Genomic DNA, 18,340 nt, shown 5'->3' on the forward strand with positions numbered 1-18,340 from the left:
AATTCAATAACAAATTCGAAATCCAAAGTTGCAAATTATAATTTTACAACAAAAGAATTTAATCTAGGACATTATTCTTTTGCAAATGATAATGATATATTTACTACACAAATTATGGATTTACCAGGATTAATTGATCGTCCAGAAGATAAAAGAAATCTTATGGAAAAACTTTCTTTATCATCTCTTAAAAATATACCATCAGCTGTTATCTATGTTTTTGATCCTTTAAAAAAAGATGATCATAAATTTTCATCTTTAAAATCACAAATAGATATCAGATATTATCTAAGAGGATTATTCCCATTTAGACCTTGGATTGATGTTATAACGAAATCTGATTTAATCAATTTTGATCAAGTTCAAATACCAAATGATATAAAACAAAATGCTCTATTCTTGTCAACCGAACATAAACCTTCCTTATTACCTCTAAAGGAAAAAATAAATGAAGTTACATATAAATTGAATAACTTTTTAAATAAACATATGATGGAATAATAACATCTTTATTATTATGAGATACATATCGGTTATTAAAAATACGTGTACAATGCATTCCTTCTAAAATGTAATAATTAAAAAAGAAAATTATATATATATTAAAATAGGTTATTATATATATATATATATATATATATATATATATATGTATGTATGTATGTATGTATGTATGTATATGCATTTATTATTTATTTATTTATTATTTTATTTTATTTTTTTTTTTGTGCACAATTTCATTTTCCATTTAATTTGTAATTTATATATTTTTTAAATGATCATACTTTTTTTCCATAGTAAATATTTAAGTATATTTTTTTGTGATAATTATATATATCTCATTTTTCAATTACATATTTGTTTAATTTTTTCTTATTTTTTTTTTTTTTTTTAAACATTTCAAAAAATGTAATATATATATATATTTATATATATGTGTATGTTTTATGGTGTTCATATTTTTACACTTTTTTAAATTTACCTTTCATATTTCAATAACTATAATATTTGACCTTTTATTGATATATATATTCTTTAACCTTTCACTTTTCATTTTATTATAAACATTATTAATTATAATTATTTTTAACATAAAAAAATATATTATTTTTTACTTTTTTTTATATTATGTGCTATAAGGTATAATTTAAATATTATAATTATACAATATAAAATCAAATTAAAAAAAGAAGAACAACAAATAAAACATATTATGTAAATATATACAATTGGTATAAAACAAAATAGATATATATTTATATTATATCCTTTCAAAATGTGTATCATATTTTTTTTTTTTTTTTTTTTTCGATGAACAATTTATTATTATTGTTATGTATATTATTCACTTTTATGTCTTCTTCATTATTCCATATTATGTTGTCTGTTTATTAATCCATTTAATTTTTTATTATTGATACAAAATATATATATTCTTTATGTACCTCTTCAATTTGAGTCACAATTATTGTAAAATTATTTTTTTAAATATATTATGAGGTTCTAAAAATGTGGATAGATTCATCATTTGATAACTCCACAGGTTTTTGTATAGTCTCATTTTTTTTTTATCGTTAAAATAACTTTTTCAACAATTTAATTTGTTTTTATATATTCTATATTATTCATATAAATTAAATTTTCTTTATTTATCTTTACTTTTTCATTTTGTGGTACATTATAATTTGTTCTGATAACTTCAATAATTTGTGGTGTATATTTTATTCTTTCCTTATAAATAGGACTTTTTATATCATTTAAATTGTAATCAGGTTCATTTTTTTTTTTGATATAAACATGTGTATTATTCACTCTATCTTTTATATATTCATTAAATCCTTTGTCCAATTCAGCTATATTTTTCCTTTTTATATTATTGGTTATATTTTTATTTACATTATTATCATTAAAATGTTTATATAATAATTTATTTTTATAGTGTTCATTTTCTATCACAGCATTTCTGAAGCAAAATGGATCCTTCAGAAAGTTAACACTAATACCATTCACCTGAACGTTATATCCAGCGTCAATCTCTGGGATCACTGGACCATTAAAGAGAACATTTTTCATGATTCAAAAATAACAATTGAAAGATAATATATATATATATATATATAAACAGTCTTATATATTAATATTTTCTTGTTAAATATTGGTATGAATTTGTACAAGTGAAAGATAAAAAATGTGTATATATATGTATTTTAAATCAAGTTCATTTATTATCATATATTATATTTAACATATTTTATATATATACTATGAATTCATTAAATATAAATTCGTTCGTTTTATTTAAGACATATGGGGTGAGTTAAATATAAATATATATATATATATATATATATATATATATATAAAGAATGTAAAGTCATCTTTTTTATTTCTCTTTTTTTATTATAAACATAAAATAAAAAAATTAACAATTTGCTAAAAAAGATGTTTACAAATATCCATATATAATTATATCCTAATTAAGTGTTAGCTATTTTGGAGAAAATTATTCATATACATATACTTTTTATGAACATACGGCTATTTACATATATCATTTTTATGAACAGGTCATAACATTTTTATTATTTTTTATGAACGGATCATAATTTATTTTTTATATTTTTATATGAACAGGTCATAATTTACACATTACATATTTTATAATAATAAAAGAAAACATATTTTAATATTTTTTTCATTGGACTATATTATTTGTATTATGTTACGTTATATTATTGTTTTTATATATATTTCTTTTACTGAATTCTCAGAAGAAATTGTAATTTTCCTATTCTTTAAATTAAAATGAGACGTTATCATATATATACATATATATATATATATATATATATATATATATATAGATGTGTTTTTTTTTTTTTTTTTTGATAAAGTATAAATATAATTGGTTTTCAATATATATATATATAATATATTAATGTACTTAAAATATATTCTATGAAAACAAGAATATATATATTACCATTTATATGAAATGTAGAAAAATTCTGTTTTTTCCATATACATTTTTAGTTACAATATAATTATAACACAGAATAAAAAAAAAAAAAAAACGAAAATTTATATATTATAAAAAATATAAATGACACACACTTAAAAACAAAGAAAAAAAAAAAAAAAAATTTAAGAGGTAAAAGATAAATTATATATATATAATCCCTCTTTTTAAAAATTTTTTAAGAACAAAAAAGTGTGCAAATAGATTACGCTCCTTTTTAAATAAAGGAAAAAAGAAAAAAAAAAAAAAAAAATTTTCACGTAATAGTTCCTTTTGACACTCGCCTTTTTTTTTTTTCTTCTTTTCTATATATATATAGATTAATTCATTAAACAGCAAATTAAAAAAAAAAAAAAAAAAAATATATATATACATATAAATGAATATATTATATATATATATATATATATATATAATAAAAAAAAAAAAAAAATTAAATATATATATATATATATATATATATATATGTATATATATATATTTTTCTTAAAGAACAAAATATACAGAAGTGTGCAAAGTTCTAATTGTTCTATTGGTTCAAAATTAAAAAAAAAAAAATATATATATATATATATATATATAAATAAAATAAAAAGAAATATATATATATATAGATATTTGTTCATTATTTATTTATATTTTTTTGTTTTTTAATGCTTAAATTATGAAAAAATATATATATATATATATAAATATTATGTATATATTTAATAAATATATATATAATATATATTACACCGTTGCCTTTCAAATAGCGGTATAATATTTTAATATGTAAAAAACATTATAAAAAGGAAAAAATATATTATATATTCATACATATTTATTCTTTTATTTATATGCAACTAATTAAGATATTAATAAAATTATAATTAAATAGATAATTTTTTTTTTTTTTTTTTTTTTTTTTTTTATTTCTGTTAATTCATATTTGTATATCTTTTGAATTCCTTTTTATAAGAGGAAAATAGGTTTTCAAATTAAAAACGTATATGTGTATAGAAGTATATACATATATGTATACATTGTCAGATAGAAAAAACATATGATTATGTTTTAGGTTTAATTAAAAAGTTAATTATATTTTTATAATAAACCCAAAGAAATTATGGGAAATAATTGCTGTGCAGGAAGAGATGTATGAAAAAATATAGAATAGAAAATTTATGGTGTAATATATATAATGTTAAATATATGTATATGTGTATTAATTTAATTATTTATTTGTTATTATATTGCTTTTTTTTTTTTTTTTTCTAGTTACTTTATAAAAATAAACTACAAGAGTTTGGTATAGAAGGATCCAAGACAATAAGAAAGTTGTTATCCTTCACAAGTAAATCATTTCATCTGTTTAATTTTTTTATATTTTAAAAGAATGATTAAATAAAAAAATATACTATTTATTGTTAATTTTAAAATTTGTATATAAACAAAATATATATATATATATATATTGAATTAATTTTATAGGTAATGATATTCTCAGATTTGATAAAGCATATGATGAAAATGATGTTCAAGAGTTTGTAAACTTATGTTCTTCAACTTGCGAAGTAACAAAAAAATAAAATAAAATATAAAACTAATATATATATATATATATATATATATATATATATATATGTATGTATGTATGTGTGTGTGAATTTTTTTTAATATAATTTATTTTGTAAACATCTAATCAATGAATAATCCTTTTTTTTTTTTTTTTTTTTTTTTTTTTTTTTTTTTTTTTGTTCCTTTCCATGTAAAACAGATAGAAAAGTTAGAAGATAGAATGCATCCTTGGGCTGCTGACCCTAAAACAATTGGTGCATTATCCGCAACTCAATTGGCAATTTTAGCTAGCAAAGAAAGTAAGAAGGAAAACAGGAAAAATAAAAAAATAAATTTTTTTTATTTAAATATTAATATATATATATATATATGGAAATATTTAATTTTTCATAATATATGAAAATTTCATTATTTGTTTTGTAGACGAGCCACATTATAAAGATGCAATACGTGAGGCAAATGGAATAGCCGTTTTTATAAACTTATTAAAATCACACGTAATTATTTAAAAAAATAAAAAAAATATACACACAAAGACACATATATATATATATATATATATATATATGTTTATTTTTTTAAACAGGAATTAGATAGAGTACATGCTGCTGTTGTTGCTTTATCATTTTTATCCGTTGACAGTAAGAAAACTAATATATATATATATATATATATATATATATGTACAAAATTTTTAAATAAGCAATTACACTAATATGTCATATATCATTTTTTGTAGATGTTAAAAATTGTATTTGCATGTTTGAATCTGGTGCTTTACCATATTTAATCAGTGGAATGAAATCAAATATAGATGGAATGAAAGCTGCTTGTGCTCAAACTTGTAGAAATATTTTTGTTTTAGGTAATAAAAAATAAAATATATACAAAATATATATATATATATAATACACATATTTATATTATTCCACATTTATTCCTTTATGTCATTATTCTTTATTTTTCTTATTACAATATATTTTTCAGATAAAAAATATAAGAAGGAATTTTTAAAACTAGGAGGAATCACTCAACTAGTGAATTTACTAGAATTGTAAAAAGAGAAAAATAAAAAATTTATATATGTACATACATATACATATATATATATATTAAACGTTTTATGTTTGCATAAATTTTTAATTCCACTTTTTTTTATATTTCCAGACCATCAAATTATGATGATAGTCAACCCTTATATACACAATTAGAAGCTATTTATCACTTGGAAGATTTCATATTGGTATGCTTTTTTATTATTCACTTATTATATATATATATTATATGTATGATTAAATAATAATATTAACTGTACATATTTTTTTTTTAATGTAGAATGATGGAGATGAAATCCCCGAATTTTTGGAAGCAGTTAAAAACTCCAATTCGATAAAAAACTTAAAAACCCTACAACAGGTATTACATATATATATTATTAAATGTAAAGATATAATAATCTTTTGAGATAAAAAAAATAAAATAAAATAAAATATATCCAAAGGAAAAGATTATTTGTATACCCTTTTTTATGAAGCTTTTAAAATTATAACACAATAAATAAATATAAATCTATCTCTCTCTCTCTCTCTCTATATATATATATATATATATTATCATTTATTATGTACACATTTTATTCTTATATATTTTTCTTTTAGTGCCCTGAGCAAGACTTAGCAGAAGCCTCCAATGTTCTCTTATTGAGACTAACAGATTAATCCTTTTATATTTTATTGTCCTTCTTTTTCATATAATAATTTTTTTTTTTCTTTTTCTTTCATGTCCCCCCAATCTTAATTTGATGGAATCACATATATATATATATTATAGACAGATATATATTTTTTCTTTTTCTTTTTTTTTTTTTTTTTTTGTTATTTTTGATATGCTTTTAAATATTTTAATTTGAATAATAACACATTTAAATTTGTTATAAAGAGGTTGCACAAGATCAAAAAAAATGATGAAATAAATAATTAAATAAAAAAAAATTTTAAAATTAAAAATATATATATTATATATATATTATATATATATTATATATATATATATATATTTATATATCCATATTGACATTTTTTAAAATGCAATTAAACACACATAAAAGAATGACAAAAAAAAATATACATAAACATATATTGATATTTATGATTAGATGTTATCTTTATATATAGGTATATCTTTCGATTGTAGGAGCATCTCTGAAAAGGAAGATATATTACTTAATCCTCTGATTTCATTTTTTAGTTGTGGCATACATACAATATGAAAATCATTACTATATAGATTTTTAATTTGTGTTAGATATTTGGATTGTAATTTTCTTCTTGAGATATATACATCTTCTAATTCTTTTGTTTTAACAATAAGATCATTAAAATATGCTTGAACTTGTTGATTTTGTATTTGTGATAATAGATTTTGACAATTTTCTAAATTAATATTTGGAGAATCAAGAGGGAAAACAACTTGATTAACAACAATATTATAACATGAAATATTTTTTTTTGTTAATTCTTGTATTAATCTTTCAGTTTCATAAACACTTAAAAATTCTGGAATACATACACAAACAAATGTTGTTTTTAATGGATTTTGAAAATTAGCTTGTATACTACTAGACATAGCATTTAAATGATTAATTTTTTCATATAATGATTCAAATTCCATTTCATTATTTGTAAAATTTTTAAGAACATTTAAAGTTCCTTTTAATTTTTCTCTAATATTTATTAAATATCCTAAAGCTTTTTTTAATAAATCTGGAAATGCTAAAAGTCTTAAAGTATGTCCAGTAGGAGCAGTATCAAAAACTATAACTGAATATTTCATATTTTTTATTGATTGCATTAATTCAGCAAAACATAATGCTTCATCAATACCTGGAAAACTATGTAATAATTCTGGTAGTATATTATCAAACATTTCTTTTTTATTTAATTTAAAAGCTGTATTTTCTGAATAATTTGTATCTATTTCCATACAATATAAATTATCAAACGAATTTATTAATGTTGGCTGATTAGTAAATTTCTGATTAAAAGCATCACTTGTATTATGTGCTGGATCTGTTGATAATAATAATACAGATTCTCTTCTTTTTGATAACTGAACAGCTATTGAACAAGATGTAGTCGTTTTTCCTACACCTCCTTTGCCTCCTACAAATATCCAATTTAAAGATTCATTCTCTATTAAATTAGTCAAATTCGTATCATATTCTTCATCACTATAACCATCACTTTCTAAACTTAATGAACAAGAAACGGAATTTGATTCATCCTCACTCATTATAATGATAGAAATTTATATAAAATAAAAAATAAAATATAAAATAAAAAATATAATTTGTGGGTATATATTATATATATATATATATATATATATATATGCTTTATCATATATATTACTTAAAAATAATTTTTCTTTTTTTTTATATATATTTAAAAGATGTAAATATCGAGTTATACAGAAAAAAAATATATATATGTGAATCTTTTTACAAAAAAAAAATAATTAAGAAATAATAAGATAAATAAAAACAATGATTTGATATATATATTATATATTATATATGTATTTTAATTTTAAATTAAAAAAAAGATACATGGATATATTAATTAATTATTATATAATAGTAAATAATACAATTATATTTATTTAAAAGCTTATAATAATAGGTATTATATATGTTATATTGATATATATATATATATATATATATTTTTTTTTTTTTTAAATCTGGTTTTTAAAAAAATATTACTGAAAACAAAAATAAAATAATTCTAAAATATATTTTGATATATATATAATATATTTTTTTTTTTTTTTTTTTTTTTTGTGGGGGGGAAGAATATAAATTTATACGTATATTTAATATATATATATAATAATTATTATATATCCAATATATATATATATATATATATATAGTAATATTATATATGTATGTATTTAAAAAAGAAACAGAAAAAATACCTTTGCCATATATAAAAAAAAATAAAAAATAATTACATCGTCACACTATACATATATTAGTACATTTTTATTTTTGTTGTGAAAAAATATTTTGACATAATCTTTATTATCTACATATCTTAATAAATAAGAAAAAAATAAAAATAAAAATAAATAAATAAATAAATAAATAAATACTTCTATGGGCATACATAATATATATATTAATATATTATATTTTTTTTTATGTGATATATGAATAGATAAACCCTTTAAAATGAAATAATTAAAAAAAATGTTCGTGTTTTAAATTTTTTTTTTTTTTTTTTAAATCCGTCATATAAAATATATTATAATGTATAAATATGAAAATCTTTTTTTTTTATTGTTTCGTAAAAAATATGGATTTAATAAATTGAGAAAAATATATTTCCATTCAACAAATGAATATTATAACAACTTGAATGACATAAAAAAAGAAAAAGGTATATTTGAAAAGCTAGTATGTATAGGAAATTATAATGTAGAAAATTTTTGTTTGGATAGAGAATTATATGAGAAATATAGAGAATGTATAAAAAATGATTATGAGAAAATACGAAAGAAATTAAAAGAAAAAAAAGAGAATGAATACAATTTATATAGTAAAGATATAGAACATAATGAAATTAATAATTGTAATAATAATATCAATATATATGAATCATATCTATATGATATGATACAAAATAATGATTATAAAGATATACTTATAAGTGATGTTATATATGAAAATGGGAAAAATATTTTATGTATAGGAGAAGCAAATTTATCTTTTAGTTTATTATTACAAAAAAATTTGAACTCATGTAAAGTTGTTTCAACATCTATGGAAGATGAATCAATGTTAATAAAAAAATTTGGGAAAAAATATTTTTCAAAAAATTTAAAATTATTAGAAAATTCGGGTGGTATATATATACCCAATATAAATGTAGAAAATTTATCGAGCCATTTTTTAAAAAATACATTTGATATTATAATATTTAATTTCCCTTTTGTATTACCTACAAAAGAATGTATAGAAAAAAAATGGAATATAAAATTAGAAAGGGAAGAAATATGTACTGATCATTTAAAAAAAAAAAAAAACAACAGCAACAATAATAATGACAACGATAATAATAAAAATAATAAAAATAATGATAATGTTTATATAAAATATTATAAAAAAACAGAATATTTTCTATTAAATAAATTAATTTATCATTTATTTAAATGTGCATCCCATTTATTAAAAAATAAAGGATTTTTACATATACGATTAAATGATAAATATTTAACTTGCTCATTTCCAAAAAATATGTCCTTATCCTTTCTAGAAAAAATCGATTTCTCTAATTCTTATATTATCTATAAATCGTTGAAATATACACCATCGCTTTTTGATTGCTCATTCTTAAATTGTGAAGATAAGAAAAACAAAAAAAAAACCAAAAATAATGTTATCTTTACATCTAGTGGAAAAAAAATATTCAAGAGTTTTAAAATGAAGCACACATCAACATTAATTTTTCAAAAAATTTAAACAACAAAAAAAAATAAAAATAAAAAAAAAAAATATATAAATAAAATAAAATAATTCATGTTGGTAAGACTCAATGTGAATTATGAGAATAATAAACATACGGCAAAATGAGATATAAAATATACATAAGAAAATACATCTATATGTATTTATATATATATGTATTTATATATATATATGTATTTATATATATTTATATATTTAATATTTTAAAAAAATAGGGTATACATTTATATATTAGAGTAGTTCTTTGTGTGAACGGTAAAAATAATTGAAGGGGGCGGCATAAACATATGTAATATATATATATATATATATTTTTTTTTTGTATTATCCTCTTTTTTTTACATTAAAATTAACTACTTTATTGCTTTGCAATATATCATATACAATATTTGCGGATGAGAAATTGAATGGGCAATTAAATTGCATAATAAGTTGTTTATATTTTTTGACTTTATCATTATATCCTTTATTACATTTATCAGTTTTATTTTTTAAATGATCTTTTAATTTTGTTTGATTAATATAATCATTATTATTAAAATTAACTGATTGTTCTTTTTGATATACACTAATTTGTATATTTGTTTGTTTTTTTTTTTTTGTTTTTTTTTTTTTGGTAAAACAAGGATTCATATAAAGAAATTTATTCCAATAAATAGCCATATCAACAGCAATATAAGAAATATTAATATCTTTAGATTTTAATAATATAGATGCATATAAGAATAATTCTAAATTATCCATTAAAATACGTTGTCTATCTTTTTTTGATTTTTCATCTATATATAAATAATCAATATTATCTTCTAGCATATTATCATTTTTATTTATATTAAAATCTAAAATAAAACTTGGATTATGTATATATAATTTATCATAAGAATCATAAATTATATTATTAATTTCTTCAGAATCAAAACCACCATAAAAATAATATTCTTTATTTAATTGATTTAATTTTTTTAAATTATCTTCTTGTATATTATTCATATGATAATCTGCATAAATATCTTCTTCAATATCATCATAATTATATATAACAAAACGATTTAATAAATGTGTTCTAATATATTCGTATATAATATTATTTGGAAAACAAAAATCATCTTTTCTATATTTTATATGATCATAATTGTATTCATTATATTTTCTTCTACACAATGATTTACTGTTCCTACTGTTATTATTATTATTATTATTATAATAATTATTACAATTCATATCATCTGTTTTATTATTATTACAAATCATATCATCTGTTTTATTATTATTACAAATCATATCATCTGTTTTATTATTATTACAATTCATATCATCTGTTTTATTATTATTACAATTCATATCATCTGTTTTATTTTTATTATTATCATAATTATTACAATTCATATCATCTGTTTTATTTTTATTATTATCATAATTATTACAATTCATATCATCTGTTTTATTTTTATCGATGTTTTCATTTCTTACAACCAGTTCATCCTCACAAATCCTTTGAACCCTTTGAACCCTTTGAACCCTTTGAACCCGTTGAATCCTTTGAATTCTTTGAATTCTTTGAATTCTTTGCTTTCCTTCATTTTCATATATTTCCATTGTATGAGTGTGGTGACCAATGGTGTTACTACAAATATCATTTGCAGAAGATTCATTAGCTTTTATGTAATTTATATAAGATGAGATTAAATGGACCTTGTTATATATACTTTCTATTGAATAAGATAAATTTTTTAGTTTACATATTTCAAACAAAATTTTGAATGTTTTTTTTCTTAAATTTTTGATTACACATGATGATACAGCGAAACATCTATAAAAGAGAGCTTTTTTGGATGGATATGAGAATTTGATAAGTAAATGATTAATATTATCAAGAAAAGGTAGAGTAAAATTATTAAAATTATTTATAATATAATTTTTATCTTCATATAAACAAATACATACATCATTTCTTGTATTTAATTCATTCATAGCTTGTTTATCTAAACGATTTGCATTATATATTGATATCCCTTTAAGACCATGAGTATATTTAAAAAAATAATTAATATTTTTATATTTTTGAACTTTATTTTCATATATTGGACATAAATCACATGCATAACATGTTAATTCAACTAATCTTTTAACTCCACAATTTGGTGGATACAATAAAAAAATAATATTTACATTATCAGTTTTAAAACATTTATTATATTCACTACTTTTTTCTGAAAAATCTACATATTCATATATTTTATCATTTAATTTATTATTAATTTTTTTTTTTAAAAATTTATATAATTTTAAAATTTCATTTCTATGTCCAGCAATTTCATATAAACTATTTGGTTCAAAAAAACTACTCCACAAATTATTTATATTATTTAATTTCTCACTCCTTTTCATATTCTCTAGAATATTTTGTTCTTCAAAATTTTTTTTCTCTTTAATTTCATTATTTTGTTCTTCCAACCTTTTATGTGTATTATCTTGTGTATTTCTCAAATTTAAGTGGGTTCTACGACTACTAACACTGTCATTGTAATTAACATTAACATTAAAATTGTCACTGTCATTAACATTGTCATTAACATTGTCATTAACATCGTTATTGTTATTATCATTATTATCCTTTTCCTTGTTGTTGTTTATTTTTTCCTTTTGTTGTGATTGTGTGTTGTGATCGTGATTATAATAATCCATGTCATCACTTGACATATAATCAAAAGAAGAAAAATTAGGATCAATACAAATATCTTTACTGAAATTATTATTTCTAAGATCTTCTTCTTTAGGTAATACTACATCAGAATTATAAGTTTTATTAGATTCACATTTAAGAACACATTTTTGATTATCCACTGAAGATCTTGAATTATTTGTTGAATATAAAAAATTGGATGGTATAATATTTGAATATAAAATATTGGAAGGTATCATATTTGAATAAAAAAAATTGGAAGGAATTATATTTGAATGTATATTATTTATAGAACAAACATCTTTTCGATTAAATTGTCTATTAATTTCAACATTCATTTCGTTAGATATTTCGTTAGATAATTTACCTGTCATATAACTATTCATATCACTACTATATATATCGTTACTATATATATCGTTACTATAAATATCGTTGCTATATATATCGTTACTATATATATCGTTGCTATAAACATCGTTGCTATAAATATCGTTGCTATATATATCGTTGCTATATATATCATTACTATATATATCGTTGCTATACATATCTGTATTGAGTTCACTATATATATCTATATTATTATCATCATGATTATTTTTTTTAAATTCTTTGACTATATTTAATGTTTTTATATCATTATTATTTTTGTCATCATTATTTAATGGTTCATTATTATTTACATAAATTTCAAAAGATGTATTACTTTTTAATGTTAACATATCATTATTTACATATGAGGTACTAAATAGTTTACATATTTTTTTAAAAAAGAATATATAATTATATAAATTTTGTTCATTTAATGGTTTTTTAAGAGAATAATATCTTTTATAATAAAATAAGATTGAATTAATATCTGATTGGAATTTATTTCTCCCCATATGTAAAAATAATAAAAAACTATTCATAAGTCTTTTTAAATTGAATAATTTTTTATAATCTATATTATTCATATTTATATTTTCAATATATGTATTCATTGTCTTACAAAAAAAATGTAATTTCTTATTTATTAAAGAGACTGGAGAATTCTTTATATTACTTTCATTAAAATATATTTTATATCTTTTTCCATTATATTTATTTATAGGTATAAATAAATTCATACGATTTTGTATATTAATTTTTAAATGAATCATTATACTTTTTTCATCAAATACTTCTCCTTTAAAATTCTCTACTTTTTTTAATATATCATTACTTATATCATATCCTAATATTAAACTATTACTTCTTCTCATATTATATGTAATATTATATCCTACATCTTTTAATTTTTTTATTAATACAAAATTACTAAACAAATTAAATTTACCAGCAATGAAAAAAGTATATGGTTTATTACAACTATCTTTTAATAATTCAATACAATCTTTTTTTTTGGTTTGCTCTCTATCCAAATAAATATAATCATTATATTCTTTTTCGAAGTAATACTTATTTAATACTCTTAATATTTGAACTTTCCTTTTTTCGTTTAATATATCTTTTTCAATATTACATTTGTCTTTCTCTTCACAATTATTTTTATCTTCTTTTTTATTATTTCTGTTGGTTAGTTGAGGGGTATAATTGTTTGCACTCTTTTCTGTTTCATTTATATTTATTGGTATATTAAGTGGGCCATTACATTTAATATTATGGTGACTATTGATATTATGATCACCATTAATATTATGATCACCATTAATATTATGGTCACTTTGAATATTACTATCAACATTAATATTATTATCACCATTAATATTACTATCACCATTAATATTATTATCACCATTAATATTACTATCATCTTTTATATTATTATCACCTTTTATATTATCATTCATTTTTTTTGTTCCCTTTGATGTGCTTGAACTTTTTAGACCTTCATTTGTCATCATCAAAATTGGTACTGTCAAATTTGGCATTTTTAAATTAGAGATAATTTTATTAGGTACCTTTTCAATGGGTGTCTTTTCTATGGGTGTCTTTTCAATTGGTACCTTTTCTATGGGTACCTTTTCAATGGGCATCTTTCCAGTTAATTCTTTTATTATGTTTTCTTGTAAACAATATTTTGTATCCATTATCTCATTTTTTAATGTATCATTTTTTAATATATCATTTATCATTTTACCATCCGTTATATTCTTAAGGGGCTCATTTTTTTCTTGTTCATTTTTTTTTTTTTTTTTTTTATTCTTCACATTGAATTTATTAAATATTTCTGCATACACACATGTTTGTCTTCCACTTTTATATTTATTTGTTTCTTTATTCGTATCAATTAATTCTTTCCTTTCGATAACATTATTTTCTTGATTATCATTTTTTTGTATTATATCTTGTGGATGCATATCTATTTGTTCTTCAGATTTATTAACAGTTCTTTCAATTTTTGTTCTCTTCCTACTTTTGTATGACATATCCAATTCGTTATCAGATATTAAAGTTCTTTTATTTATTAGATTCTTAGAATTGAAAAGATGACATGTGTTTCTTTTTCCGTTATGAATATTATTTGATGCGGTTTTTCTCTGATTTCTAGAATTGATAATTTTATCATCATCATTATTATCATGTTTATAATCATAATCATGATTATGATGATTTAATTTATTTTTTTTAATTTTTTTATCTTTCTTATTATAATTTTCACAATCCGAAATGGACTTTCTTTTAAAAATATTATTATTATTATTTTTTTTATTATTATTTTTTTTATTTTTATTTTTATTAGTATCTATAATATTCGTTTCATTTATATTTTTCTTGCAAATCTTATTACTATTTAATTCACTTCTTACAAGACTGTTATCACTGCTAGATTCACTTTCATAGTTCTCATTTTCTTCATTTACATTTACTGTGATTTCTATATTATCTCCAAAAAAATTGACAATCGAAATTTTTCTTGATTTATTCGATTGTTCTTTATTATGATTATCTAAATAGGGATTTTCTTTTTTTTCATCATGAAACAGATTTTCAGAATTGCCCTGATTATTATAAGATAAGTCACTATTACTATTATTATTATTACTATTACTATTATTATTCAGATGAATGTGTTCTTCTTTTTCAATAGAATCTTTTTTTTTTAAGATCGTATCACATATTTTATTTTTTTTCATATCCTTAGATATGTTATCAATAATATTATTACTTACAGAATTATCATATAAATAATTCTGTTTATAACATTTTTCTTCTATATTTTTTCTAGAACATAATTCTATATTTTCAGTGTCAGATGCTTCAAATAAATTCTTTTCGCTAGTTGTATTTAAGGGTTCTAGTTTTATTATAGGACTATTATTTTTTTTTTCATTTAACCATAAATCATCAGAAATGTCTATTTTTTTTTTTAAAATTGTATTTTTTGAATATGAATCTGAACTTTTAAAATTCTTTTCATCTTTTATCAACAAGTCAGGGTTATTAAAAAAGTTTTCATTCGATTTATTTTTATTATGTTCTTCATTATTATTAAATGTTTCAATATTATTATTATTATTATTATTATTATTATTATTATTATTTATTCCTTTGTCATTGTTATTAAATGTTTCAATATTATTATTTTTTATTTCGTCTTTTTTTTTATGTGTATCATCATTTTGTTTATTATTTTTCGCTTTGAAAAAGTATGTTATTTTATTTTTGTATTCTATTTTTTTTATTTTATTATCATTCGGATTTTTCTTTTCTTTCTCATTTTGTTTCTTCTTTCTATTTTCAGTTGAATCTTTTTTTTTTTCTTTATCTTTTTCATGACATGTATTCACATTACCTTCTTTTATATTAGTCATATTCTTTTTTTCATATATGATGAAACGTTCTTCTTTATTACAAAAAATATTATTACACACATATGTCAAAGTATAAAAACACACACTTATACATACATATATATATATATATATATATATATATATATTTATCTATTTATTTTATTTTTGTTCTTATATATATTACCCTTTATATATATGTCATTTAAAAAAAAAAAAAAAAAAAAAAAGAGAGAAAAAGAGAAAAGGAGAAAAAGAGAAAAAGTGAAAAAGAGAAAAAGAGAAAAGGAGAAAGTAAGAAAGTAAGAAAGTAAGAAAGTAAGAAGGTAAGAAAGAAAGAAAGAAAGAAAGAAAGGAAGAACGTATGAAAGAAATAAAGAAGAAGGAAAAAAAAAAATAACTATGCCATAATATATATAATATTATTTATATGTATATATTTAAGAATACGCGGAACATAAGAATAAGATGATGTATTCGTATGAATATTATATTAAGAAAAAAAAAAAAAAAAAAAAAAATTTATAAATATAATATATATATATATATATATATATTTTTCTTATATTACACAAAATTTAAAATCATATGAACTATAATACTAGTAATAATACAAGCTCATGAGGAAATAAAAAAAAAAAAAAAAAAATAATAAAATAAAAGGCATATTATTATAATAAGCAGAGCACATCATCATTTAACATTTAATAATAATATATATGTTTTGTATATATAATTGAAATAATAAAAAAAAAAAAAATAAAAATTATCGGTGAATGATATGCACCTAATCTCTTTTTTTTTTTTTTTTTTTTTTTTTTTTTTCATTTTAAGAAAAAAGGAGAAATGAAAATGATGAGGTCATAAAGATTTATTATATTAAAAGAGGACACATTTATTTTTTTTTTAATAATATATTTATATTTTTCTTTTATTCTAATAAAAAGAAGAAATAAATACATCATTAGTTATATATAATATATAAGAGAATTATTTATTTTTCTCTTTTTTTAAATATTTATGAATATAATTTCACATTTTATCAGGACATTTTTATAATATTACATATAACATCAAGACACACAAAAAAAAAAAAAAAAAAAACAAATAATAAATATTAAATAAATAAATAAAATAATAATATGTATAATATATAAGTGTATTTATATATACATTATAAATATATATTAACTTTTATATATATATATATATATATTCTCGAATGGTCTCTAATTTTATTTCTTCTTTGAGACGTATTTATTATATGAAATCTTATATTTTAAATAAACACAAAAATTTGAACTTTTAAAAAATAATATATATATATATATAAATATTTTTAAATTAACATAAAAAATATAAATAATTTGTTAGGAATTCAGATTATTAAAAAAATTACATGAATAAATAAGTACAAGTCTGTTATATTACTCTATAAATATATTATGTATGTATCATCCATGTCCTGCTTACTTTTTTATAAAGAATATACTTTTTTTTTTTTTTTTTTTTTTTTTTTTTTTTTTTTTTTTTTTTTTTTTTTTTTTTTCTTATTCCCTTTATGATTTTATATATGTGAGGAGAAAAAAAAAATATAACACATTTATATTAATATAAATAATTTAGTATCTTTATATAAGAGTATTATGTTATATATATATAAAAAATATATATATATTATTATCAATTAATTTACAAGAAAAAAAAAGAAAAGATAATACATATTTATAAAACATATTTGTTTAGTAAACAAATTTGTCTTTAATATA

General features: G+C 18.4%; 6 protein-coding genes across 6 annotated transcripts in view; 3 read left to right on the forward strand and 3 right to left on the reverse strand.

The window, feature by feature from the left end:
• PADL01_0413900 (GTP-binding protein, putative) overlaps positions 1-501 on the forward strand; it is a gene marked incomplete at both ends in the record, with an annotated part of 1,851 nt that extends 1,350 nt beyond the window's left edge. Inside the window, one exon of the mRNA XM_028685255.1 lies at positions 1-501. This exon is cut by the window's left edge and continues 1,350 nt beyond it. Within this exon, the coding sequence (XP_028536772.1) occupies positions 1-501 (501 nt within the window).
• Positions 502-1,596: 1,095 nt separating this feature from the next.
• On the reverse strand, positions 1,597-2,073 carry PADL01_0414000 (conserved Plasmodium protein, unknown function; the record flags this gene model as incomplete). The annotated part of the gene is made up of 1 exon (XM_028685256.1): positions 1,597-2,073. One exon carries the CDS (start codon positions 2,071-2,073, stop codon positions 1,597-1,599), a length of 477 nt encoding a protein of 158 aa, XP_028536773.1.
• A 2,054-nt stretch (positions 2,074-4,127) lies between these two features.
• Positions 4,128-6,297, forward strand: PADL01_0414100 (armadillo-domain containing rhoptry protein; the record flags this gene model as incomplete). Its single annotated transcript, XM_028685257.1, has 11 exons — positions 4,128-4,157; positions 4,280-4,355; positions 4,493-4,575; positions 4,779-4,878; positions 5,003-5,076; positions 5,166-5,220; positions 5,319-5,444; positions 5,567-5,633; positions 5,747-5,822; positions 5,915-5,995; positions 6,238-6,297. 11 exons carry the CDS (start codon positions 4,128-4,130, stop codon positions 6,295-6,297), a joined length of 828 nt encoding a protein of 275 aa, XP_028536774.1.
• A 433-nt stretch (positions 6,298-6,730) lies between these two features.
• PADL01_0414200 (arsenical pump-driving ATPase, putative) lies at positions 6,731-7,870 on the reverse strand (the record flags this gene model as incomplete). The annotated part of the gene is made up of 1 exon (XM_028685259.1): positions 6,731-7,870. One exon carries the CDS (start codon positions 7,868-7,870, stop codon positions 6,731-6,733), a length of 1,140 nt encoding a protein of 379 aa, XP_028536775.1.
• A 1,021-nt stretch (positions 7,871-8,891) lies between these two features.
• On the forward strand, positions 8,892-10,103 carry PADL01_0414300 (conserved Plasmodium protein, unknown function; the record flags this gene model as incomplete). The annotated part of the gene is made up of 1 exon (XM_028685260.1): positions 8,892-10,103. One exon carries the CDS (start codon positions 8,892-8,894, stop codon positions 10,101-10,103), a length of 1,212 nt encoding a protein of 403 aa, XP_028536776.1.
• A 330-nt stretch (positions 10,104-10,433) lies between these two features.
• On the reverse strand, positions 10,434-16,592 carry PADL01_0414400 (conserved Plasmodium protein, unknown function; the record flags this gene model as incomplete). The annotated part of the gene is made up of 1 exon (XM_028685261.1): positions 10,434-16,592. The coding sequence occupies one exon, from the start codon at positions 16,590-16,592 to the stop codon at positions 10,434-10,436; it is 6,159 nt and encodes a 2,052-aa protein (XP_028536777.1).
• Positions 16,593-18,340: the final 1,748 nt, after the last annotated feature.

The sequence above is a fragment of the Plasmodium sp. gorilla clade G2 genome (assembly GCF_900097015.1).
Source record: "Plasmodium sp. gorilla clade G2 genome assembly, chromosome: 4".
NCBI classification, from domain to species: Eukaryota; Apicomplexa; class Aconoidasida; order Haemosporida; family Plasmodiidae; genus Plasmodium; species Plasmodium adleri (nom. inval.).